The 27132-nt window shown below is 40.1% G+C and overlaps 1 protein-coding gene across 4 annotated transcripts; it reads right to left on the bottom strand.

Moving 5' to 3' along the window:
• Positions 1–883: 883 nt before the first annotated feature.
• Positions 884–26214, bottom strand: arhgef28a (Rho guanine nucleotide exchange factor (GEF) 28a). 4 transcript variants are annotated; one of them, XM_017308030.1, is made up of 27 exons: positions 26040–26214; positions 25728–25969; positions 25459–25633; positions 25273–25369; positions 24774–24869; positions 23795–23837; positions 22369–22470; positions 21693–21816; positions 20801–20936; positions 20673–20728; positions 20525–20585; positions 20258–20393; positions 20057–20172; positions 18532–18678; positions 17979–18229; positions 17787–17912; positions 17584–17701; positions 17233–17481; positions 17046–17122; positions 16784–16962; positions 15307–15398; positions 15017–15202; positions 13864–14075; positions 13169–13216; positions 10995–11513; positions 6728–6977; positions 884–1233 (listed from the first exon to the last, which is right to left on the bottom strand). In XM_017308030.1, the coding sequence occupies exons 1-27, from the start codon at positions 26175–26177 to the stop codon at positions 1076–1078; spliced, it is 4134 nt and encodes a 1377-aa protein (XP_017163519.1). In that variant the 5' UTR covers positions 26178–26214; the 3' UTR covers positions 884–1075. The 4 variants fall into 4 exon arrangements, with proteins under 4 accessions (XP_017163519.1, XP_017163521.1, XP_017163520.1 ...); XM_017308032.1 differs by lacking the exon at positions 22369–22470; XM_017308031.1 differs by lacking the exon at positions 24774–24869.
• Between the last annotated feature and the right edge of the window lie 918 nt (positions 26215–27132).

Below are 27132 nucleotides of genomic sequence, written 5' to 3'. Positions count from 1 at the left end.
CTAGAGGTTAGCTTCAGCCTTTGAGAAATATTAATCCCAATTTACATCAAATGGAGACATCAAGAGAGTTATCTGCAGCTGAAATATGAACAGCTTACAATCTGCAGTAACACTTTATTTGAAGGGGGTGATTAAGACTGTCATGACACTGTCATAAACATGACATAACACCTGTCATAAACATGAATAAGCCTTCATGAATATTTATGACTGTTGTTGTAAAGCGTCATTCCGTAAATTACGACACTTTTGATACAAACTTGACATTATTCAAAATGTCTTTGTTTTGACAACTTGACATTAACCAAGAAATCATTACTGATATAAATTTGTTATAAAAAGTATTACTGATTGTACTTTAAAAATAAGGTAACTTTATGTTATTAAAGGTAAAGTTTAAACAGTAATGATTTCTTGGTTAATGTCAAGTTGTCATGACAAAGACATTTTGAATAATGTCAACTTTGTATTAAAAGTGTCATAATTTACTTAATGACGCTTTATGACAACAGTCATAAATATTCATGAAGGCTTATTCATGGTCATGACAGATGTTATGTCATGTTTATGATGATGTCATGACAGTCTTATTCACACCCATTCAAATAAAGTGTTACCCAATCTGCTAACATCACCTCGCTTCAAAAACCACCAAACTATTTTTGAAGTAGGATTTGCAGTACTTGAAATGTTTGCTTCTACCGTTTCGTGTTAATCCCTGATTTAACAAGCACAGCAACACAAGGGCAACATTCCTCCTGCAACCATGTCAGACGCTACTTTTTCTTTAAACTGAGAGACAACATATGTTCATGGACAACAGGTCTGCTGAGCTGCTCTGTAATTTACTGGAGTTGCAAGGAAAAGTAGGACTTGCAGACACGCAGCTGACATTTTCATTGTCACAGGGTAGAGCCTAAGTTAAAAGATCTTTTTCAAGGGTATTAAACATAGTGCTCAAGAGATGAGATGTATGGGAGAGGAGATCTGCAGCGAGAGGCGTTTGACGCAAAACGTAAGATGGAAATGTTTCCGGGTGGCGTGTCGACCTCCTAAGTCTAACACGGCTCAACATTCACAGGAACACAATCTTTTCCTCCCTTCCCTCCTCCTGATCGCTGTCAGTCTCCAAGGAAACCAGCGTGCTCAGCTCCAGATGACGCTCACTGGGATGTGGGAGCTCCGGATCAGGGTCAGCTGTCGACATCCAGGTGTTACCATTGTAGCTGGACTCTGAGTGAGCACAAAAGAAAAAAAAGAAAGAAGACAGTTCAATTCCACACAGTAACACCTCAACCTAGATAGAAAGACATTAAATAAGCCTATTCAAAAGAGGGAAAAAAAAAAGCCTTTTGAGAAAGCTCAAAAGTTTACAGTAATTTTTAGAAGGTGGGTCAACCTTACACAAGCTTTTCACAACAGTGAGCTAGAATTTTGCCTGCTGGAACTGCTCTGAGTCAGATTTGTTCAAACATCTTTTCAGTTTTGCCTGAAGATTTTCTTATCAATCAACCACTTTGAAACTAATTTGGTGACATGATCAAAGACTCAGTTGTACCTAAGCTTTACCTTCCTGACTGATGTCTTAACATTTTTCCTCAAGTTCTATCCCTAAAGAGGATATAAATAAATTATTTACATTACTTAAACACATTTTGTGAAGTGCACCAGTCCCTCCTGGATCCAAACATCCCCACAACATGATGCTACCACATCCGTACTTCACAAAGTGTAATCTGGATTTTTTAAAATGCTTTTTTCAGAGGAATGGCATCTTTCCTTAAAGAAATGTGTGATTTACTGGGAATAAAATAAACCAGTCACTCCATTATGCAGAGTTTCTGAATATCTGCATTCATATTTCAGAGTCTGAAGACTCTGTGTTGAGTTCACACGTAAAAAACTCTTTGAAAACCAGTGAATTGAATTGACATTTTTATGCTTAAGATTATTACTGCTAATGCTCTAAAGGGATAGGATCATAGTTCAGCAAGTGCTGATAAATTATTTAACAATCTCGCCCTAATTAGCTAACCAGTGTATTTCTAATCGCAGTGTTGTTGTTTTTTAAGATCAAAGTACGAGGTTCATATAATAACAGATTCTAAAGCCATAAAGCATTGCCCTTCATCTCAACACTATCCAATTTATCATCCATTTATGATCATCTAAAACTTAGGACTTGACTTTAAGGAGCCCTGCCGGCTCACTCTTGATGACAATACAGGGTCTGAGATACTAAAATTATTAAATAATATGTAATTATTGTAACAAGCAAAATCATAAAAAAGGCAGTAATATGTGGGTTGCATGTAGCTGTGCACTTATGGTAGAGCTGCATCTTTATGTTTGTCTTAATGGTCTGGCTGTCTAGTATTAGGGCAGGTGTGCTGTCATGGTAACAGATGGCATGAACTATAAATTGCCTCATTGTGTCCCTGCAGGAAAGTGTCTCTGTTTGATTAATCATACAAGCGTCTGTTAGAGTCGCCCTCTCAGCCGCCACATGGTTGCTGATAGATGAGATATCAACGTGGAGCCAGATGATATAAACACTCAGTCTCTGTCATGGAGATATCCCATATTAGTAATATTCATATACGATAACATAGCTAGCAGCTTGCTTCAGAGGAAACAAAAAAACAAAACAAAAAACATGGTTAAGAATTAGAAAATGTATTTCCTACTTGGCAAAACGCTTTCTAAATAAAATATAAACTTCAAGGTGTAACAAGTAGGTTGCTCGATGTTGCAGTTGTCAGTCACATCAACCACATGTTTATGATATCGCTGTTTGTGGCTTGCTGTGGAAGGCCAAAAATACCAACTCAAAAAATGGTTTATTTTTATCCCACAGGGAAATTAAATGTTTTAGCTTGTATTATCCAAGCAAGGTGGTGATATCCAGTAGCAGTCAGGCTCTCAAACAGGCCTCTGACTGAAGACAGTTGCTGTATGATAGTGTCATGACAGTCGTGAAACTAACAGCTTTGTAAACAAAGTCCTACTTTGTTTACAAATTCAATTTTGACATTTATTGTGTGCTTATGTAGAATTTTTCAGTTTGAGATTTTTTTCGTCTCATTTCCACAAGTTAAAGAAAGTATGGTTGTTAGACATAACATATTTGATTTTCATGGAGGCGACATTAGATTTTTTTTTTTTTTACTTCCATGGCAACAACAGGACTTTCTTTATTTCCATGTCAACGCCAGAGAATGAAAAAGTAGCGGTCTCACATTTGTCACATTTTTACTTTAATTTTTCCATTCTGTTCACTTTTTTTTCCCCTGACTGAAGGACGTATGACTCACTTATGAAGCAGCAGCAGATAGACAGAACTCCGATTGTGTCGCTTCAAGCCCACATGCAGAAGAAACAATTAAATTAAACTAGACATTGTATAAAACAGATGCTCTTATCAGCTCTTTTGCTAAGAACCTTCCAAAAACAGATGAAGTCATGAATATTCATACCGATTGGTTTAGGAAGCACAGGTAAAAATGACAGACTTCAGATTCGAAGTAGGATCTAGATGCCTTTTTGTTCTGTGCGCTCACAAAAAAAAACTCCTTTACAACAAGCCTCTGTCGTCCCAACATATTTGGACATATGGATATTTATTTAACTACTTTATGTGCAGGACAAAGGGAAAAACAAAACCTACACCGCAAATTTTGTGACAGACCCGAGCCTCGGATAGGCGCGTACGTCTTTATGATCCGCAGAAACTTGGCTGGACCCATAAACAATACGATCGCTCCAAACACACACACTTAACTGGATACACTGAAAAAGGCACGAACTGATATGTCCTCGGTTTGTTCGATCAGACCGCATTTTTCTGCTGCAGTGCTTTTCATTTGTTTTTTTGTTTTGTGCCAGAGGGACTTCAGGAAAACACAAGATTGTATAATTTTATTACCCAATCTTGTGCAGAGCAATGTTGAGAAATTGAATCTTAAATCTAAATGGCTTGCGGTGAAGTACTCCATCTAGTTCAGCCAAAAGCAGAATGCTGGTGCTGTCAAAACACCCTAAAAGCGAAAGGATGACTTCATTATATAGTGCCTTACAAATACCCTTTGACCTTTTGGATATAATTTAGTGTTAAAGCAACAAAACAAAAAAAAGAAAAAGCATTGCATAATAGTAAAGTGGAAATTAAAAGTTTTACTTCTTTTTTTTTCTATGAGGTTCCAACTCATCCACATTCCACCATAAAGGTGATCTGGTTTTATCTTTTCCCGCTCTTTTTACTCACATCTCCGATCCTTTTCAGAAACCCGTGAAAAGGATGGCGACTCGTCAGCATCGTGTCGGTAAATTCCACCCAACTGCTTCAAAGAGATTACATTGTCCTGGATCAAATTATGGAAATCTACTCCGTGAAAACGGGCGACTCAGAGAGAAGTAGTTACATGCTAAGGAGATGAAGGGATGTGTGATCGTGTCTTGAACCGTGTGACGGCACAGTGGGGAATTTGCATTTGAAAGAGGATTTTTTTTTCTTCTTTTTCTCACTAAAAACAGAAAGTTCCTCCGCATGCCACGGAGGGAGTGTGAGGGTGAGGTTCAATCTAAGTGTAGTGACAAAGAAGCTCTTTAAATCTACATAAAGTAAGAGGATGGGTCTTTATAGGGGTGTTTAATCAAGCAGGAAATTAAGAAAAGGTCAATTATTATATTCCCCCTGTGTGGATTAGTTCGTTCCAGGCCCTTGTGGAACTCACTGAGCAACCCATTACAGATAAAAATGATCTGAAACAACCCTGATGCTGGGAACCGCGGCCTTCATTTCCCTCGACTTGTTAACAAGTAACTCGGGTTTCGTCGGGGCCTTGTGTGCGCTCGATAATGGGGAAAGGGGTTAATAAGCTAATCAATGAACGAGAGACAATAAAGAATTCCAGGAACTCGGGAGGGTGATGCGGGTAGCTCCCACCCCCGTTTCTGCGGAGGCGGACACTTGCGCCGAATGCAAACGGTTATTTTCCTCATCTGCGGTTTGCGATATCAGGATGAGAGATGAGGAATGTGAGAGTAGTGTTGCTGACTGCTGACACCTCCTGAGAGAAGAAACATAGATTAATTTGTGTGTGGATCTCTCATTCCTCTACCCCGTACCTCACACCTTCACCCCGCTCTCCACTCCCCCTCTGTCCGCTCACCTGCTGTGATGACAAGTCATGCAGTAATGAGTTTTGTAAAGATTTTTTTTTTCTTCAAGATCAATGTCCTAATCAGTCACCCGTCGCTTGTGAACTGTGATTCACATACTGTTGTGTCCCCTGGCAGGCGATAGATAGAGAATCCATTGATTTTTTTTCTCTTCCTTTGGCAGGGCTGGGGGGCGGGTGGTGGGGGTGATCAGGTGGAGGTGGTGAGACAATAATGTGGCGTGGGGGGGTTGAGAGGAAGGGCAGACGAGGCCTCACCAGGGATACAGCCTTGAAAGCTCAGTGTGCTCTCGCAAGCGTGGGTGAAACCAGTGAAGCTCCGCTGTGTTTACATTCTCACAGGCAGAACATTTCTCCTTTCAGCTGACAGGTTGATGGCAAAACCCCTCACTGTGCCATTAGCACCAACACACCTAATGGTGTTAGGTAAAAACTGAAAAGAAAACTGGAAAATGTAATCGGAGCCATTCGCTTACAGCCCTGAACATAAAATGTTGAAAGTTAAGTATTGAGAAGTTCTGCCGTGCACTTAGCATGTTATGCGACATTTATTTAATGGACATATTGGTGGGTTTTTAAATGCAAAACCTGGGAAAACCAAACAGTGAGAAAAAAGGAACACACTAATGACACAAGGAAGAAGGCATACAAGGAAGGAATGGGAGACAGAGGGAAGAGAAGAAAGTAAGAAATGGCACAAGGAAGGAAGGACGAGAGGTAGGTTAGGTAAAAGGAAAGGCGGAAAGGAGAAAAAGAAAGATGGGAAGGATATGAAGGACCAAAGAGAAAACACAAGGAAAGGACTAACAGCAAGACACCAGAAAGAAAGAAAGGGAGAAGGACAGTAAAGGACAAAAAGAAAGAAAAAACAATGACACAAGGAATGTATCATTCTTTCCTGTCTTCCTTGAGACAGGGAGGAAGGTAAGACAGCATAAAAGAAAGAGGGGAAAGAAGATAACACACAGACAGTGAGACATGACATAATATCTGGAAATACAAACATTTCTTTAAATTTCCTTTTCTTATCCAAGACAAGGCAAATACTGACCAAATTCTACAATTTCCAGATTATTTAAAACCACATAGGAGCTATGTTTGGTAAAGATTTTGTTGGATGCAACATAATATGCTTTATAGTTACAAAATAAATATATACAGGACAGCATCAGCTGTGCATTTTATAACACAATAGCAAGGATTGAACTCGTATAACACTGCAGTCTGTTTTATGAGCATTAAAAAGGCTTTAGATCAAAGTAGATATTTGAAATATTTCAATATGACTCATTCAATTGAAAAATAATCCAAGTCTTAAAAACAGTAATTCCTTCATTCAAGTAAATGGTTTACGTGCTACATGGTTGACGATAGGACTCAACTGAGTCTTTAATTCAAGCCTACATTACAAAAGGAGGCAACGAGATAACAACAATTGTCTGGTCAATGCCAATACATTTATTGCTAATTTAATGTCAATACTAATTTAAAGATATTACCATACAATAAACCAGCCTTCTATGTACAAGGTTTTAAGTATTTCTTACCACTGGTTGAGTGCTTAAGACTTCCCAAGGGATTACTGTAGATGTATCCAGTGCCGTGCGGGCTCGTGTCACCAGGGTACTGTCTGTTGTTAGATCTGTCCAACAGGCTGTTGAAACAATTGTGTGCCCTCGGGTCATTCTGCTTGTGGTGGAAGTGGCGATTGTTGACGCTGCTGCCGGCAAATGCCGCCTCGTTCACAAACACAGAGCCGTTACCGGAGTGCTGTCTGGAGTTATTTGGCGAAGAGGCCTGTCAGGCAGAGAAAAATCCCACCGTTACGTTTCAGGTTGAAAGCAGTGTGAATTCAAAGGAAATTTTAAGATGTTCCCACTGTGTCCCCAGCTGTAAAATATTCTAGCAGGATGAGATGTTACATTGAATAAGTAATAAGTAAATTATAGTCATTGCCGATGTAGATATATGTCACGGCAAATATATACAATGAAATGGTTCTGAGAATATCGATGACGAAGAATTTTCCTTTAGATGCAGGAGATCAAAGACCATTTAGGGCCTGTCGGTATTTTCAGATTTTGACTCGTAAAAAGATCCACATTTGGACGGAACCGCCAAGATACCTCAAGTCAGCTGTAGTTATTATGCCAGGCCACAAGATGGTGCTGTGATTTTAGAATGTCATGGAACGTGCATGTGTTTTTCACCTTTAGCTTCCACCTAATCGTAAATAACAACCTGTCTCAGTCTCCCAACAAAGTGCTCATGGAAAATATATTCCTCATCAAGAATTTTGCTAAGCTAAACTGGTTAAGTAGCACAATACAGCACATTGCTATTTTGTTTTTATCTGCTCGTGCATGCGTAGAATGAACCCTACTGCTGTGCATTCTAGTTTTCATGATGTATGAAAATAATACAAAAGTTGTTTGGACTTTATTTGCTGATGTTTTGAAATCGGTCTTTCAAAGTCAAAATTAATTGACTTCTAAAACACAACCTGTTACAGTGTATTCAATTTTATGAACTGACTGATAGACTTTTTTTTTGGTGAAAGATGTCCCTCTGGACCTGTCCAGGGTGTAACCCCGGCTACTCGCTCAATGACCGCTGGCGATCCTGTCTAGTGATCACGTCAACAGGGCTTTTCCACTGTTGAGTGGAGGCAGCACAACTAATTAGATACGACCTGAGAGCTGATGTGTGTGTGTGTGTGTGTGTGTGTGTGTGTGTGTGTGTGTGTGTGTGTGTGTGTGTGTCATTCGATCCGTCTCTGACCCTATGAACTACTGCCTTAGGCTAAACATTACCAGGGAAACATTAGGACCTCCACTGCCTCCGCTCGCCTTTGTGAGAGCACCGCTTTGTTACTGGCGACTAAAATAGATGAATGGAAATACATACAGTAAGTCTGCTCAAAGCAAGGAGAGCCTTATCAAATCTAGTCTACAAAGGAAAAAAAAAAGACCCATAGTGGTGTGTGTAAATTAATGAGGGAGACGGGGAATATTGTAACCTGAGTGTGCTCATTTGTCCGCCTATTGTGGTGTAGAACCACCTGCCAGCAGAGCTCTGCATACATGGTGCATGGAAAAAGTACTTATTTTAGGGGTGAAACGATTGATTGGTTTAATCATGGCAATTATGAAATAACTGATCTACTCATTTAGTAATCAATTAATAGTTGACTGGAGCATACGCTCAAAGAATGGCCAGTTGCGAAAAGAACAACATACTCAGAGCATTAAATAAGGCAAAATAAGTCTACACATGTGTTCTACTGAGAACTCCACAAATGGTATAGTTTTAGCTTCACCCGGTTCAAATTCTGTAAAAAATAATAATAATATCCAACTAAGCATCTTTTACTATTGAATTATTAATTTGGTAATCCAAAAAACAAAAAAACCATCAGCAGAAAGGGCTGAGCTTTTCACATGTTGACGTTAGAAGAATTTTTTCCGCTGCATTTTTTGCTACCAGTAATCTAGCATACACTAAAGGAACGCTGTGTTATTGAATTTTAGACATTAAAATGTTTAGTTCTTATTTAAAGAACTGAATTATTTGTTTATTCGCATTTTTAAATGCATTTCTAATATTCTACAAAAAAAAAAAAACAGAATGTGCCGAGATTTTTATTCGATTAAACAATTAACCCTCAAAATAATTGATTGTCCAAACTTCCAACTGATTTATTCATATACTAACTCATTCTACAAACAAAAATTTTAAGGTACATTAATGGGATTATTTTTTACTGGGTATATGTGGTTCCCCCACAAAGCAGTGCATATTTATGACGGGGAAAAAAAAGTGAGTTGCAAGAGCGGAGTGCATACATTTCGAACTCCCATTAATCGGTTACCCCAAAAACAAAATGTAGGACTATTAATTGCCTCCAATTGTTACTTCAATGGCAACCATCCCCACTGTGAAACATGGTAGTGAGAGCATCATGCTGTGAGGTGGATGAATGGAGTTAAAACACAGGGCTATCCTGAAAAGATACTGATAGAAGCTACAAATAATTGAAGTTTGGACAGAGCTTTAGCTTCTAGCAGGACAAAAACTCCTGTCAGACCTACAATGGAATGGTTTATGTCAAAGCAAACCCATGTGCCAGGATGCCTAGATAAAGTCCGGAGCTGAATTCAATAAGAAAGCGGAGACAAAACTTGAAAACTGATGTTCACCCGTGGTCTCCGTCCAATCTGACAACCTTTGAGTGAATACCCTTTGCAATACATTGTATGTGGTACATGTGGCACGTTGGTTTCATCATTCAAGCCGAGGTCTGTAGCGGTCCAAGAGAGCAGTGATCCTTTATCTTCTACGCCTTTTGGCTTCTGGGCAAATTTCAGTGAGGTGCTTTTCAAACAGAGTGTCAATAATTCAAGCCCTTTAGGACACAATTGATCAGTTCCTGGGGCCGCGTGCCTCGGGTTTTAATTATTTTTGTTGAAGCTTTTATTTGAGGCGGTTTAATTATCATTAATCATTGAGATGTTCATTGGCGAGCCGAGCCGCTGAAGCATGAAGACGAATGGCGCTGGGATTGCTCTCGTTATCACAGCTTGTACATCAAGGCTGGGTTGAGCTGCGGTGGAGGAAACGGGTGAACCGGTGTAAGCTGATAGCTCTTTGAAGAAGAAGAAGAATCTCATTAATGAGGTCACTGAAAGGAATACTGGACAAACTGTGCTTCACGACACCACTAGGGCTGGATGATGTGGCCGAAAGTCAATATCGTAATACATTGAGCAGTTCACCTCAATAACGATAAATGGAGGATAGCACTAACCCCCCAGGACTGATTTTACGTAATTATGTGCAAGTTAATGAAAAAAAAAGACAACTGAAGTTTAGAAGTAAAAAAAAAATTATTACTTTCCAACATCCTTACTCTACGACCACATCTATTGCCGGCGCGTCAAAATTTGAAATTTCCTCAATTTTCTCAACCTCACTGTCTCTTTCACTTCTTGTTACAGACGAGAGCGGGTGGAGTCAAATGACTAGAGGCGGTCCACATAGCGCAGCATCGTAAAGGGTCAGTACTATGTATGTTCCAGGCACACAGTGCCATTTTATATCAAAATAAAGTAACTGTGTTACCTTCATTTTTTATAAAAATGCTGTATGTCAAATGTAACTTATAATCATAATTTATTGCCTTTAAATTGTGTTTTAAGGAACTATTGCTCTTTCTGAAAGTCCGCTTTCAGGAAGTCATCACAACATGGCTCCTCTATTAATCTTTAAAAATGTTTTCACCAGCGTTGCACCAGGAAGTAGCTTGTGCAATGAGCTCAGCAGATGTGCAGTTCCACCAGGTGTTTGCTAATTGCTACTGGCTAGTTTGAAGGAGCTGCTCCGTGAGGCGGAGGCTCAGAAGCTTAGAAACTGCAGTTCTGAGTAGAAACCAAGTCTCCCCAGGTGTTTTGCATGGCTGAATGGTTGCCATGGGAGATTAAATTATTTATCAAACATGCATGAAAGAATCAGTTTTCAAGTCCAGATCTGTTTTTGATGAGGGAATAAGTAGTATAACAAGTATAAAATGATTTAAAGCTCAAAATCTTTGATTTTACATAATACTGCCCCTTTAAAGGAACATGAGCATAGCATACCTACGTACACCCGAGAAACAGAAAACCAACTTTTGCGTTCACTTTTTTATTTTTGTAACACTGAAAATACCGGCAAAATGATGTCAGCCGTCATAAATTTTGGTTTTGGTTCATTTTTGGTTCTTTTCCTCAAAGGGTCGAGCGTTCCTTTCAGAGGAATAGAGGTTGGACTCCTTACCTGCTGCACATCCAAAGGGATGACCAGGTGGGGTATTACGGCGGGCAGGCTGCTCTGCCGCCCGTGCTTCCAGGCCTGCAGCAGCTTCTGATGGTCCTCCAGACGCTCGCGCTCCCTCTCCACGCTCCTCTGCCCCTCCCGGAGCCGCTCCAGGCTCTGTTGGTACTCCTCCAGTTGCTCCTCTAGCTCCTCCCTGTCCTGCCTCAGCTTCTGCGCAGCCTGCAGGCACTTCCTCTCCCTCTCCTCCAGCCGGCTCTCCTGCTCCACCTGCTGGCTCTCCTTGGCCTGGCACTCTCGCTCCCAGCGCTCCCTCTCCTGGCGCAGCTGCTCCCGGAGCCGCTGGGCCGCTGCCAACTCCTCCTTGCGCTTCTCCAGGTTGCGCTGCTTCTCCTGCTCCTGCAGTGAGTTGCCGCGGAGGCCGTGGAGGTGCAGGCAGGGACCGCGGGGCGAGGCCAGCTCGCTCGCTTGCAGGAGGAGCTTCTGGACCTCGTAGCAAGTGTCCTGAATGGTTACGGCAGCCTGGGGTCAACAAGAAATAGTGGTTAACCTCACCATGAAGATTTATTCAGACATTTTGAGGTGCAAGTAGTCCGGTCACGATAACAAATTTTGCCAGACAATAAATTGTCCAAAAGTTATTGCGATAAAAATAATATTTTTGTTGTTTTTAAAAGGTTTCATTGGCTCTAGTGGCCTTTATATGATAGTGAATGGACACAAAAGTGGGTAATGAGAAAGGGGGAAGACATGCAGCAAAAGTCACCAGTGGAATCAGCGTCGAGGACTAAGGCCTCCTTACATGGGTTGTGCTTAACCCCTGCACCACCACAGCATTGTGTTTTGAGACCATGACTCAAGAATCAATTAACCTTAAATTCTAATGAACATTTAACACTTCAACTGTAAGACATGTTGAATATAAAAAAGTAAACAAACTAAAAGAAACAACAAAATAAAATGAATTATGAAGTTTCTCTAAACAAAACTGTCCTTCACAAAAAGTGGCTAGTTGAGACAAAAGCTTTTTGTCATGCAGTTTTTGGCAGAGAAGGAGAAAGAAAAGAAAAAAACGATACATAATGCAAATGGAAATTACTGAGCTCATTTTAATTTATCATGTGGTTAATTGATTTATTGCTTACTGCGACAGGCCTAGCAACAACAAAACAGAAACTGTTCATTTTGTTCTGCTACACGCTATACAAAAAAAAAAAGATTTTAGAAGGGCACTTTTTATTTTCTTCAGTGTAAAAAGGGCAGGCACTCTAGCACCTCCTAGTGTCTATCTGTGCACGTCCCTGCACATGTGCATCCTTGTTGCAGGTGATTTGAATGGCAAATTATAATGGAAATTATAATAAGGTTCAACTGGTGACCTAGTTTTTTCCCCCCCTTGCATCCACTTTACTGATAGAATCACTGGTTTTGGTTTCAGATGCACGAGGGAAAACAAAACTTTGAATATGAAAATCACATTATGATCAAAACACCTAAATCCAAACAGGAAAGCATACACACACAAAAGCCAAATGCAAATACAAACACACACACACACACACACACACACACACACACCCTCTCTACATAAATTTACATTTTATAGCGAGAGAGGAGTGTGTGCATTGCCAAACAAAAGACCCTCCTGTGTTTCTGAGCAAAAATAATAATAATAATCATTTGGGGGGAAGAGCTCCTGTTGCTTGCTTCCTTTGGCTTCAAACAGTCAAACACACCGCTGTTGCTCTGTTTGTCAAACCTGCGGCTTCAGGTCTCTTCTGCAAACAAATATATCTGTGTGGTGGCTAAACATAGGTGAATAAAGTCAGAATCTACCAAAGAAGGTGTAGCTTGCAAATGTATATATTGTTTCGACTTTAACAAGGTTTTCTGGGATTTTTTTTACAACAAATAATAATGTTCTTTATACCTTAAAAGAATGAAAAGAGCATGAATTTGATACTGGATTTAAAGATTCAGTCTGAGCTACAGTTTTTTTTTTTAGATGAATAAAATAATAAGATTGATGAGTTATTATGGTACAGTTAAAGTTTAGACATAAAACTATGGCAAGACTACAAATAAAAACATGAGTATCTATGTGCAAAATTAGTTGAAATCACAAAAAAATCTGATTCCATTTTACAATCATGCACTACTTGTCGTTCTGCTCTTACCTGCAGACTGTAGAGTAACTGAGTCAAGGTTTGGACACTCTCAGCAGCCTGTTGGAGAAAAAAAAAATCAATCAAATGACAATCCAGGTCAATAAAACATGATTGTCTTTTAATGCAATATTTAACATCAGTGTCAAAATTATTCAAAATAACAAGCTGCATGGGGACTTCAAAATGCATTTCAATCATGGTAAGAGTAGATTCATGCAGCAATTGCGCCCCCTCCAGGCGAAATGCGTCCCTACAGCATCATTCAGGAGCCCCCATTACCTGACAGGAGCCTACAAGAAAATGACTCATTCTTATCGGTGTAATTTAGCTCACAGGTCATAAAGGGTGCAGAGAGCAGCACAAACGCACTAAGGGCTTTGGAACAAGCCTCCATATCTATTTTTAATGTCGCAGGATCTTTAAGAGCTAAATGGACTTCCCTTTATTACGAGTCTATCAATAATTCACAACATTAAGATTGAAATGTAATTCTAACAGACGGTGATCAATTATTAAAGGAACACCAGGCTGATATCTGTAAATAGGGTGGGAAAAAAAACAAATAAAAACAACAACCTGGGAGAGGCTGTGTTACCTCTGCAGCCCCACCTTACCTGAACTACAGCAGGAATGGGTGGATGCTCTTATTAACAATTTACTGCATAAAACTAGAAAAACAACAACAAAAAGAAATTAATTTCTACCTCGGAGTCAACTGTACTCTGGTGTTTTTTTTGCGAGTCAGACAGAGGCTGAAGGTCAAAAGTGTCGCTCCGGTTTCCCCCGTTTTTCTCCGAGGCGTCGGATGAGGGATCGGACAGAGCGGCGGGGCTGATGGGAAACACCGAGTCAGAGTCCTGGCTGTGACTCGACAGAGAGCGGGCCTTGGACGACAGCGTGGCTTGGAGGTTCTCAGCTGGAAAGCAAACAGAAAAAACAAAAACAAAAAAAACACATGGCTGAAATAAAAGAGAACGATCCTGAGCAAGAGCAGCACACAATGGAAAACAAAGTATAATATAAGCATGTTAATATTTTAAGAGACTAGTTTTTCTTTGTTTTTTTTTTTACATTTTAGTCAAAAATATAGATCGTCTCTATTTCAAATCTGCAACACTTTATCAAATCAGGGCTTGAGATTCATTAATCACACGACCAAAGATTGGAACCAGCTAGTTTATCTTTCATTGACCCTGATTGGCAGGTCAAACATGTAAAAAAATAACTTTTTTTTGCTCATTGGACACATCAATAGTCAGAACTCCCAGCATTTTTAGTCTATTAACATGTCAAGAAACAGCATGTACCCTGATGCACTATTTTCAAGTCAAATACAAACCTGATAAATATTAAGAAGTGTGCTTTAATACAGATATAGGAATAAACTTTCCATTCCTTAATTTCTGTTATATTTAACGCTACGACCTCTTTAACAATACTGCAGCATTTTTTTCTCTCTTTTGTGTCAAAAAGTGAATTCAAATCAAAAGTATTAAAGGTAGAAGTCTCCAAAACAGTAAAATTGTTCCTCTCTTATTTTGAATTTGTATATATGAAATATATATGATTATATATGAAATAGTTTTATTTTTTTTATGAATGTACTTTTTTAATCTTTTACAAAACGCAATACTGTCCGAAAACTCACTCTGAAAACTAAATTAAATCATTTAAATTTTTCAATATTGTTCTAGTTTGACAATCAAATCAAATTTCCTACATTTTTGGATTATTCAGTACTGCAAAGAAACCCTGTCTTTATGGATTTGTTGTGTGATATTTCAGATAAGCAGGCTGAGATTTGTATGTATCAGGTAAATAAAATATGGTTAGAAATGCCATACTGTTATGTCCCACCTTCTTGCAGAGCAGCAGCCAGTAGCGCAGCGGTCTGCGGCAGCTCCTCTGACTGAGGCTGCACCAGCAGTCGCGGCTCCACCAGCCCGCCGTCCGTCCTCCCGCTCAGCACGGACAGCTCTGTGTAGATCTGCAGCTTCTCCTCCAGGCTGGAGCAGATCTGCTGGTCTTGACTTGTCAAGCTCTCTGATACGCAGTTTCAGGCATTTCAAAAATTAGAAAAAGAAAAATGCCTACCTTCCAACTCCCGACGGCAGAATATACACAACACCTGCTTGGAACGAATTTACCTTGTAACTTGAGGATCTTCTGGAAACGAGCCTCAGCAGTTCGCTTCTCCTCTTCTGACTCACTTGCGTATTCCTCTGGTTCTTCAGGGCAGCTGAGTCAAACAATAAAAAACAACTAACAATATAAATGTTAAGTTAAACATTTTTACATTTGTCATGTTACAACTATAAATTCAAATTTTTTTTCCTTCTGGATTTTATATGACAGACCAGCACAAGGTAAAGTAGAAGCAATTTATTATGGTTTTGCACATTTCTTCCAAACAAATCTAATGTCTCTAAAGGTGTTTAGGATTCAGGTGTTTTTCAGATACACTCTCAGTTGGGCGACGGTTGAAACTAAATATTGTTTAACTTGTTCCATGTTTCCAGTGATAATTGTTATTATTATATATGGATTTGTTTGCTGTTGTAGTGTCTTGGTTAAATTGTTTTTTCCCTTTTTGCAAATTTAGAGGAAGATTTCTAGGGTGTTTACTAATGTTCTCTCTATGCTTCTTTTTCACTCTTTTCCCTTTAAACCAGGGGTCCCCAAACTTTTTCCTGTGAGGGTCACATAACTTTTCCCTTCTTTGGTGGGGGGCCGGAGTCAGTTTGTAACAGAAAATTGCAGGAGTGCCTAAATGTAAAAATGTATTGTTTTCCAGAAAGCAGAATCAAATAACTCTCTCTGGGTTCTTCACAGAACAAAAGTCAGGAAATAAATAATAACACTATTAATGAAATAAATAACAACCAAATAACCCTCTATCGGGTTCTTCACAGACTAAATCCAGGAAGGATTATAGTCCGCATTTTCCGAACTATGAGCCGCACCGGACTATAAGCCGCAACTCGTTTTTGTTATTTTTTAAAACCTTTAAACATACACATATAAGCCACATATAAGCCTCCAATTCTCATAATGATCCCAGTATTATTTTAAAAAAAACAAAAAAAATCTTCTTTTCCCCCTCAATTCTATTTAACTGATCAACAACATTCTCAAATTTCAATTCCTTATTAAAACCTAATTCCGTTTTAATGGGCGCTTTCTTCTTTTATTTCCAATTTTGACTTCCAATGATTCACTTCCTGCTAWWGAGCCCCCTGGTGGTTGAAGAAAAATCCACATATAAGCGGCTTATAGTCCGGAAAATACAGTATATGGGAAAAAAAAATCTGAACGCTCTCTGGTATTGGTCAGGGGGCTGGATCTGGCTCGCAGGCCGTAGTTTGGGGACCACTGCTTTAAACCTTTTCCACAACTTCCCACCCCTTTCTTTTTTATCTAGTGTCCATTACATTTGAAATAAACTCAAAGACAAAATCTTAAAGCTTCGCTTGTGAAAGTATATATGTTGGACACACACTTTGACACAATCATGTCAATCCTGCACAATCAATCCTGCACATGACCATTGAATTTCGTGGTTGGAATGTAACAAAAACGTATTAATGCATCATGAGGCTCTGAAAGCTCCAGACACAAACCAACCTTTCTACGGCCTCTCTAATGAGCCTCATCCAGGTATTTCGCTCCTCTTTGGATGAAGTGTGAACCTCGTACATTTCTGGGCCTGCAGAAGAGGCGCTGATCAAAAACATCCCTTTCTCCTCGTTCGCCACTTCCCGAACTATTAACTTCTGCAGCGCGATGACAGGAGGCTTTTGGTCCTGTGGAAAAAGTGTAGAAAATGCCTTTAGTGCTACAGGCAAAGATGATAGTAACTCCCATGATATTTATTTGCTACACTCACCACAGCAGCAAATGTGTATTTCTGGTCTTTCTCTTGAAGGAAGACGAGTACATCTGTGAGGAGGAGCGCCAGGACATCTAGGACAGTCAACATAAGCAGAAAGTAATGTCACAAGATCAATTTCAATATAATAACTCAATCACATTAACTGTGAAGCAACAATCAGCAGGAAATCAGATATTCTCACCTTTAAGACGACTAGTGGCGGTCTTCCACAGCAGCATGCCCTGGTGTCTGAGCGTTTGACCCATCATGTCCTGCTTACGGAAGATGTTGCCGCTCTTCAGCTTGGCCACGCTGCGGTTCTCCATGCGGTTCCACACTTCCTGTAGCCTCTGGTGGCGCTCGTATTCGCTGACTCTCACGTCCACGGCCGCTATCACGTCCCGAATGTGAGTCAGGGCTTTGGAAAGGTTGGCATGCTCCTCCGTTTGCTCTGGAAGATCAGAAAGACAAAAAAAATGGAACAATTTTGGAGTGCTTGTTTCAGTCCCTGCAGTGACTGTAATTTAACAGCAGAGGGCAGTAGCTGCCTAACCTTGAGTATAGTGTAGGATCCTCTCCAGCAGCACTGGGTATTTTGTGATCCTTTGAGTTACCAGCAAAATGCATTCTGGGATCTCTCTCCGCCGCACCAAAGAGTTATGACCTTGTTGCTTTAAAAATGAATAGATTTTATTACACAATGTTTATCTCCACTAAATTGTAACGATGCTAAATAACATTTAGGACAAGAAATACCTTAATGAAGCTTTGAAATCTCTTATTATGCTGCATGAGATCCTTAAAAAAGGCGACTGCTTCGTTGTGATGACTGCAGAATTCTCCATACACCTGCTTCATTTTTTCTCCATTCTCTTCTGAAAACTACAGGCAGGTTTCATTATTACACTGGACTCTGCCATATTGGTAACTTGTAAGGTTGGGGCTAACCTGTCGGAGCAAGATGTCACCGATTTGCTGTATCAGGTAGTTCCTGTGACCCGGGGGCTGCCCGGAGCTCTGACGCCGCTCCTTCATGGCAGTGAAGAAGGCGTGGTGGAAGGCGAGCAGCTGGTCCAGGCAGGGAAACACCCGCTCCACCAACTCGGCGTCCAACTGCACCTCTTCCTTCATGCCTCGCCGGAAAACCTCGGCCATGATGTGCAGAGTCTGAAGGTGGTGGAGCTCAGTCTGCATCAGCTCTGTGTCGGGTCAAACGCTTGATCAGCACTAGCTACAAACTTCAATCCAAAGTCAAATATTGTTGTATTGTGAAGAAAAAAAAGAGATTTAACTAATACAGATTAAGGCAAAAACTTTTCTTTTTTCCTTTTTTTTCTTCTGCTTCACAACTATGCACAACTTTATATTGGTCTTTCACAACCAGTGGTGTCAAGAGGAAAAGAAATGCTGCACAAAAATGTTACTCAATCTGACCATTTTTTAAACAATTATGTGATTACAGCACATGAGAAAACAAATAATCCCTTTAATGTTTGCTTACCGTAAACAACGTCCTGCCTCTTGACGGCCCGCTTGTCTTGCCTCTTGCAAAACTTGTGCTCCACCGTCAAACTCCACGACTCGGCATCGTAATCAGCAGAATCCGCTAAAATGTTGCTGTGAGTCTGAATGTACGAGTCCACACAGTCTGAGGAGAGAGAAAGCTGCAAAATTACCTCTGATCGTTTTTTTTTTTTTTGTTTTTTTTTTACATAAATGGTCTTCACTGTGCTTTTAAAACGAACATCCGCTTTGATATGTTTTGTTCTCAGCATTTGCTTGCATTTTGAGCAAGAGCCTGTAAAGAAATTCAGTTAAAAAGACAAATTTATTTTCTCATCCTTATCAGTGACATCCACCATTAGCTGGCTGTGAGGGGAAAAAAATTAGAGGCTAACTTTGGAAGATGCCAAGCCTAATTAAAACGGAATTGTGCTCGACTCGGTTCAAAAGAAATGTTGAACTGAAGCAAAAGATTTTTTACCATCAGATATAAAGGGGTGAGATGATCAAGAATGTTGATTCTTAACACATTTTTGATTTTATAATGTCAATTTTATGTTCATTTAAATTGACTTGAGCTTAAATTTTAGTAAGACATTATACATAGTAAATTCAAAACAACGCCAGGAATAACTGGAGAAGCCACTGAAAAATAATTACTGAAAAATGGACGGAAATTTAATTCCCCCGTTACTTTCAAACCATTTGAAGTAAAAATGTGAAAATTGCTTTTTCTTATGTTTTTCCCCAAACATCTATTATTGAACGTCTTTTTTTGAGATAAGAAACTTGCTTTTTTTTAGTCATTTACCACGTTGAGGGAATGAGTGAAAGACTATGTGGGTTAAAAGAAACGCATTTCTTTTATAGATGTACAAAGGAATTGATTCTGACCGGAAAAAGCTGACTTTTAGGTTGAACGGACCCTCAAAAATCTGATATTATTTTGGTAGGAATAGGCAACAAATCCAAGTGTTAACAGATTATGCTGTTTTAGCAGCAAGACTAAAAGTTAGCCGCAGTATTTTCAGTGTCAGGGAGGTGTTTCAAAATTAAATCGATGTCAAAACACAAAAACTATACGAAACAGATTAAAATAAAATTTATTTTGCACACCGACATTCTAGCTGTTCTTTGATTCAATGTGGGTTGCCTTTTGGAGATTTTAGTTAGGGAATTAGTCTACTTTCTAAAAAATACACTTGGAAACTTTTTTTTTTGCAATTACAATAACCTAATGGCTAATTCAAGATGCAAAAGGTAGATTTAAATTTCAGCTCAACAGAAGTCATTTCACTAATAGAAAGTGGCTTATGAAAAATACAAAATATTGTCTGGTAATGATAGAAAATCTAGAGCAAAATATTTTGATGGGTGAAAAATTTGGATCTACTAACATTTGCATTAGTCGGTCAAAGCTTTACAAAGCAGGAGATCAAAAACCAACATAGATCCAATGCATGTCTAATTTTTGTTTTGCTTTGTGGATATTTTCAACATGAAGCCTTACTGGATCTCAATACCTTCTCCGAAGGATGACTCATTAGAGGCAGAGGAGCCCGGAGTTGGCAGGAGTTCCTCCGAATGGCTTTTCGGCCTCAGGGCTTCAGATTCTGCCTCTGAACTCTCGCTGAGCATACTGTACCACAAAGTGGAACACAGGAGTGTGTCATTACTATTATCATCCCATTAATCTATGTAATCAACTCCGACTGCTTAATGACCTGTCACTGTTGGGTAAGCTTCCAGGCAAAGAGCATGACTGCATCCCAGTCTCCTTCCTCTGCTTTGGAGTGAGGACAGGTTGAGTAGCAGAAATGGGGATCACAGAATGAGACGGACTGTCTCTCACTGTGAAGTCTGAGGGGAAAATAGACAAAGATCAGTTGTTATACTAAAAAAATAAATAAAAAATAAAGCAAATGGCAAACTTTTTTCTGCATCGTTTTGTTAAATCTGTAATGCTCGACTTAGACTCTGTAAAATCTTACTCTGTGGAAGAGACGCCGTCTTGCTTTTCTCCACTGTCATCGCACATCTATCCTGTAGTTTCTAAGCAACATATAAGAAAATCTGATTAGAGCTCTATTGAGACCATTTTATTTTTCAAGTAGAAAACCAAAGAAAAAGCGGACCAACCTTCAAGCACGGCGGGACAGACTCCTTACAGCTCTTATGGACGATAGCAGTGCAACCTGAGGGAGGAACAAACTACTGATGATTTCAGTCGGATGACTCCTGGGCATTTGAGTTTGCCTTTCACTCACCTGAGCAGTGCAGAAGCTCCTTCCCAGAAGCTGGTTTGTCACACACCACACACAGCGTGGGACCTAAACAGGGGCCTGTTGCAAACCGGTGGCCGTTCAGGTGCCTATCCTTGGTTTCTCTGTCCTTCCCTTTCCCCTTCGAAAACCATGCCAGAGACATAGGTGTCAACAGCCAAACCGTACAGATAACTACACCTACATCTACGGTGTAACAGTCGCATTAAAGACTAGCTTCGGAAAATGTCTTCTAAAGTTTCGATTTCACACGTTAAATATACCTCGAGACAGAGTGGGGGAAAAAAAAAAAAAGCATGGAAGCAATTCCCGCCTCTCTCCAAGCTGTAAGAAAAGTCCTCGGACTTGGAAGCAGACCAAAGTGTAAACAACAGATTGAAATCGGGGAGGGTTTCCAGTCCCTGTGCTGACTCGACAACCGCGGATTAATCATTGAAAGGAAAGAGGCCGGACACCATGTTTGGTCTGTCGCTCTGACCTTGAGTTATTCCCAGAACTGTTTCCTGGTTGAGTCTCCCAGAAAGTCAAAAGACAATCGCACAGTTCATACCAGAGAGCGGAGCTGGGAATTGTAAAGATTCAGCATCTTTACTGAGACTAAAACTGAGACTGGAGGTGGGATTTATTTTATTCAGTACAGTGCTATTGTTCCAAAAACACTCCATAACAGAGTTTGCACCCAGTTTATTGATATCATAATAAACCACGATTCTTATAACAGCTAAAAGTAGTAAGCCATACTGTTATTGCCTCTGCTTAGTTCCAGGTACTGCAGTCTGACCTGTTTTTCTCAGCAGTGGCAAAAACCAAGCACTAAGGACAACATTGATGCTGCTCCAATATGCATCCATAGTTGGAAATCTGGAGTTGGGTTTACCTTGTTCTTGTTGCGTGTGCTGGACATCCTGTTCTTCAGAAAGCTGAATGTGCGAGTGACTCTATACTTCTCTGACTCTGCCTTGGTGGGAATGTTGCACTTCTCCATCTCCTCTTCTTCAATCCTGCACAATAAAAAGGTCCCAAAGTTTTGTAACTCCAGATACAGAGTGGATGATTTTCATAAGGCAGACTCTAAATTGTCACTTTTTCTTCTTCTTCTTGGGAAATAAAGAAAACAACAAAGTCAAGCAGAACAAAAGCTGGTTTTGAGATAAATCTCCAGGTAAATGAAAAGTATCTGGTTAGTTTAAGGTGCAAAGGTTCATTCTCAAATCGGATGTGTTTTGGAGCAGGGCATTCCCGGAGAGTCAAAGCAACGACATGAAAACATCTCAAGAATGCTTTTTGTTAGTAAGTAAAACATAAGAAAACTGTGTTCCGCTTCTGCACTGCTGTGATGTGAGAACGAGTAAGAGATAGAAGCAGAGCTAAAGGCTAAAAACATCCGAGACGGACTAAGACGCCTGTGCATGCTACAGTCAGTGGGGGCTGAAGTTGCTCTAGCGCTGTTGGGAGCCAGACGGGGAAGGAGCTACCAGTTTTGTTTTGGGTTAGTATCTCCAGCTGCGGGACAGTCAGGGAGAGGTCAACAGAGGTTGGTCCCATACACATACTCTTTGAGAAACTCAGACAGGGTGAGATGCTGCAGCGACTCTGCCAGCTCAGTGCTGCCCTCTTCGTCAGCAGACTGGGCCCGCTTACGGAACCTAACCTCTCTGGAAAACACATGGACACACACACACACCCTGAAGCTTTGTGAAGCCATAGAAATAAAAAGACATCATACATACACTGCTTGTAAAATATTAAAGTTTATCTCTGCGATTTGCAGCCAGTATGATATCTTCCTTTAAGTCTAAGTAGTTATCCGGGAGAAAATGGATGTCAGTGAAATATTTGACTTTGCTTGTGTTGGAACAGGAGCCAAATGATGAAGTGAATATAAAGTATTAATAATGAAGTGGTTTTATTTTAGCCAGAAGCCACAAGTTAAACCATCCCCTCCTTTAAGAAAAGTCTCAGCAGCATCATGCTTTAGGATCATAGCTGAAGAGAAGGTGGAAGGAGTTAAATATCAGTAAATATAGGGTAATCTTTGATAGAAACCTATGAGAGGCTGCAAAATTTCTGAGGCGGAAGTTCACCTGTTGTATGTTTTGGGTGATAATGACCCAAAACATACAACAGGTGAACTTCTATGGAATCCATTTGAAAACATACAAGGATGAGCGAGTTTGCCAAGTCTTGCTAAGTTTTTTTTAACTACTGTATTTTCCGCACTATAAGGCACACCTAAAAACCTTCAATTTCCTCAAAAGCCGACAGTGCGCCTTATAATCCGGTGCGCCTTATATATGGACCAATATTGAGCCACAACAGGTCTAGCAACTACAGTAAGCAGCTGCCGACTTCATTTTCACTCTTAGAAGAAGAAGCGTGCGGTGCATGCTGGGATAGCTGTCAGACGCTGGTTTGTTAATAAAGTTTGACTGACCTATCTACCTACCCACCATCTAGAATCAGGTCGTCTGCAGGTCATGTAGCACCACATTCTCCACGAACATGCTGTGCGCAAACGGAGAAGGGTCCATCGTCCGGCCATGCCCCGGCCCAGTCGCAGAAGGCTCTACTCGCCGACCGGAGTCGGATTATTTTGTTGACACTCTGTTTAGTGCAGCTCCATCTAGTGGATGCATAACGTAGCTCCAGCCTCAACTGTAACGTCTATTCTATGCGCCTTATAATGCGGTGCGCCTTATATATGAAAAAAGTTTTAAAATAGGCCATTCATTGAAAATGCGCCTTATAATCTGGTGCGCCTTATAGTGCGAAAAATACAGTAAAATATTTCTTCTACTTGACAACTATACTCTGCTTTGTTTTGGTCTATCACATGCAATCCCAATAAAATACACGTATAGGTGTGGTTGTAATGTGACAGAATGTAAAAAAAAGAAAGAAAAGAAATTCAAGATATATTAAGATATTAATTGAAACTGCAAAGAAAAAAAATAAGAGTCCGTTATATACAATTAATACCTTTTATCATTGGGCTGCTCTGAAATGCTGGAGGCTCTTTGTTCTGTGGAGAGATGCAAGAGAAGCTGTTAAAGTTCTTGATGGGAAATAAAAAGAAAAGCTACAAAACCATCAATAATAATACAAAACCATCAATAATAATAATAACGCCTCAGTAACTTTCAGTCTTTAATGAGATTTGAAAATCATGATTGTTTGTGACGAAAGCAAACGAACTGTCTGAACTTCTTCATGCGTTCTAAAAACTGATCTGAGATGCTGATAAATGACAACTTCATCAAAACAGGAACAATAAATGTTAAAGCAGAAGCTCAATTTTATCATGAATCCTCTCAGATTACAAGAAAATAGCATGAAAAATTTTGCCAAAGTACGTCATGAATTTCAATTCATCCAACACTTGTAAATGGAGCTTTTACTCACATGCATTTATTTTCATGTCAGATTGTCATTTAAATTAAAAAGAAGCACCATTTAAATTCTGTCTTTAAGTTTTTTTTAAGATTGGGATTAACTAAAAGTAGAAATAAAGCTATTCACAGAAATAATAAATTTCTGTGAATAGCTATTAATTAGCTCCATTAATAGTTCTTATTAATGGAGCTAAATTCATGTCTTTTTAAAACATTAAAGAAAATATTCGCTTGACTGTCACCTAATTCTCCTTCTTTTCACCATCTAAATAAATTTGTTTTGCAGATTTTAACATTTTAGACATAACTATGACCTAAAATGAGATGGGAAGCCCAAAAGTGAAAAAAATAACAATCACACAGTTCTGCTAGCTAGAAATGTAAATTCTTATTTTCATAATTTTCCATCTTCAGATGTTGTGTCCTTGCATTCCCAAACACTTGGCCTCACTTACACACATTCACACACACACACACACGCATGCACGCGTCACGCACACACAAGTAGAAGTGCTCTCAGTGAAGTGCTGGGTGTGGTGTGGTGGCTGCAGGCGTCCAGTACTTACTGCCTGGGTGGAGCAGAGACAGAGACAGGGTGGATTTAGACAGAGAGAGCGCCTGAAGGAGAGATCGGCTGTGGCTGACGCTGTGGAGAACGCCATCTACAGGGCACAGTGGACAGAAGGCGGCTAACACAACCACTACAGGAAGAGGGTGCATACTATCAGCGTCAACAGAACAGTCAGGTTCCAGCAGAGAGATACGCAGCAGGGTTTGTGTTATTTGACAAATAGGGTGAATACTTTATATTTCTTTTTAGAAAATGTGGTGTTTAAGTGTGCTGCATTTTGAAGATAAATAAGATCAAGTATGGATATTTTCAAACCCCGTCAAGCTGCACTGTCCAACAACTACGTGAACGTGACTGTACTTTATATTAGTGTTAAGACTGTAGCTCACAAATTAACGCAACGTCTCAGATTATTCCATTAGTGGAAGAAAATGTCAGGAAAATTAGTGGTGTGTTAGACTGAAATGCTCTGGGTATTAAGCGACCGGGGCTACCTTCTGGTGTGTGGTTGTCCCTGGGGTTACGACTTGGACAGAACTTGGAGTACGAGTAGGAATAGGAGCGAAGTCGAACGCCGTCCTCCCTCAAGACCTAAAAACAAATTGAGGTAAAAATAAATAAATAAATACATAACAGATGTGAAAAAAAAATGTTTGTGAAAGTGCGACTGCTAATTTTACTTTGGAAATGGGTTCGCACGCCGAGGCCGACTGGCTCCGAGTGCAAGTGAGATCGAGAGCTGGACGTGGAGTTTCCTTCTTGTCTTCACTTCTGCCAACGTCTGAAAACAGCCGTGAAAGCAGAGACTTTGGCCCCGGAGCTTCTTCCTCACTGTCCACCTCCAGGGCCACCAGGCTGGGCGGCGGAGGGGGGACAAAAAACATCATAAGTACGTCATGACAACAGGAACACTGGCACGGAGAGACTACAACAAAGGGAAATGTAACACCTGATGTCGCAGGTTTCCAACGGCGGGCTGCTTGGCTTGGTGAAGGGCTGACGGCTCAGCCTGGTGAGGACCCGATCGACTGGTGAGAGAGAGACGGACCCAGGGAGGAGGCCTTCACGACGGCGACGAGGCGGAGGGGTGTCGGTCGCAAGAAGATCATCGGGGTCCCACAAGCTGCCATCAGTCCCCGTGCTGTCATGCGTCACATCATCTATTCTTACCTTAACGTCCTCTTCACAAGCCTGAAGTTAAGTACAGAAATGTTTAAAAAAAAGCTGAGGAAAGGATTAACTGAAAAAGGAAATGTACAACCTGAGTTTGCCGGGTGTGATCAGAGTCGTTGACGATGGAGAGTAAACGGTCCGAAGCCCGCTGGCTGAACTGGTTCTGAACTTCTCTGTCCCGTCTGCGGTGCCCATTTACTAAGACAAACACACAGCAAAATCTCATTACGCCTCCCAATGTGGTCTGTTAAATCTTCTCCAAATATTTGCTCGGTCTTTTTTTTTTATCCAACAATGCCAGACTGTTGTTTTTGTAGAGATGAAGGATTTATTACCAGACTGCCTGGTGAGAAATTACTTTCAAATTCTAACAATTCATCAGGACCTTAGCCAGATACGTGGATGTCCGCTTAGAGACCGCAGCTTTCAGAGTAATCCAAAGTAATACGACAAGTAATCCAGGAAAAAAACAACAACTTTCTAACACACAGAAATGCCAAACTTAGAGGACCGATTATCAACATGTCACATTGCTGGACTATTAAGATATATCTACTTTCTCCTGGCCCATGTTATCCCGTGCTTTATTCTGGTTCAGGATTTTCTTCTTTTTCCCTGCTTCACTCTCTCTTTGCACAAATGTCAAGGCTTAGAGAGAAGGAAAATGTTATGAGCTGCTGCATACCTACTCCTGTTTGACCTTTAAAGGATTGTTTTTGTAAAAAAAAATCTACACATCATCCTCGCCGACAGGCCCCATGTGTTTGGTGAAAAATAAGGTGGATTACATTGACATTCTCTGAGTCCGGGCCCTTTCACTGTGATACATCTGCTTAATGTTTGTGCTCACTCTTCTAATATAAAAAGGTCAGGTCTTAAATCTTGACAAGCCAACGGCTGGCCTCTCGCTGCAAATGATGTGCGCAGAGTGATAAAAGTGATAAACGTCAGCATATTATATTATATTACAAGCACATTTTGGACATCTATTAAAATTAGTTTCTCTGAATCCGAGGCAGCCAAACTATTTTCGATAACAGTAGGTTTACAGTAATTCTTTTTTTTTTATGTTGTAAATTAGTCCGTAGCGTAGTCTCTTTTTTGTTTATATTTTAGCTTGCAAGAATCTGTGTGCATCCATTTGTCTGTTACTTTGCTGCCGAGTTTCCACACTGAGAAAA

The sequence above is a fragment of the Poecilia reticulata genome, linkage group LG12, assembly GCF_000633615.1.
Source record: "Poecilia reticulata strain Guanapo linkage group LG12, Guppy_female_1.0+MT, whole genome shotgun sequence".
NCBI classification, from domain to species: Eukaryota; Metazoa; Chordata; class Actinopteri; order Cyprinodontiformes; family Poeciliidae; genus Poecilia; species Poecilia reticulata.
Note: the sequence above shows the minus strand (reverse complement) of the source record. Positions and strands in the feature narration are given on the sequence as shown.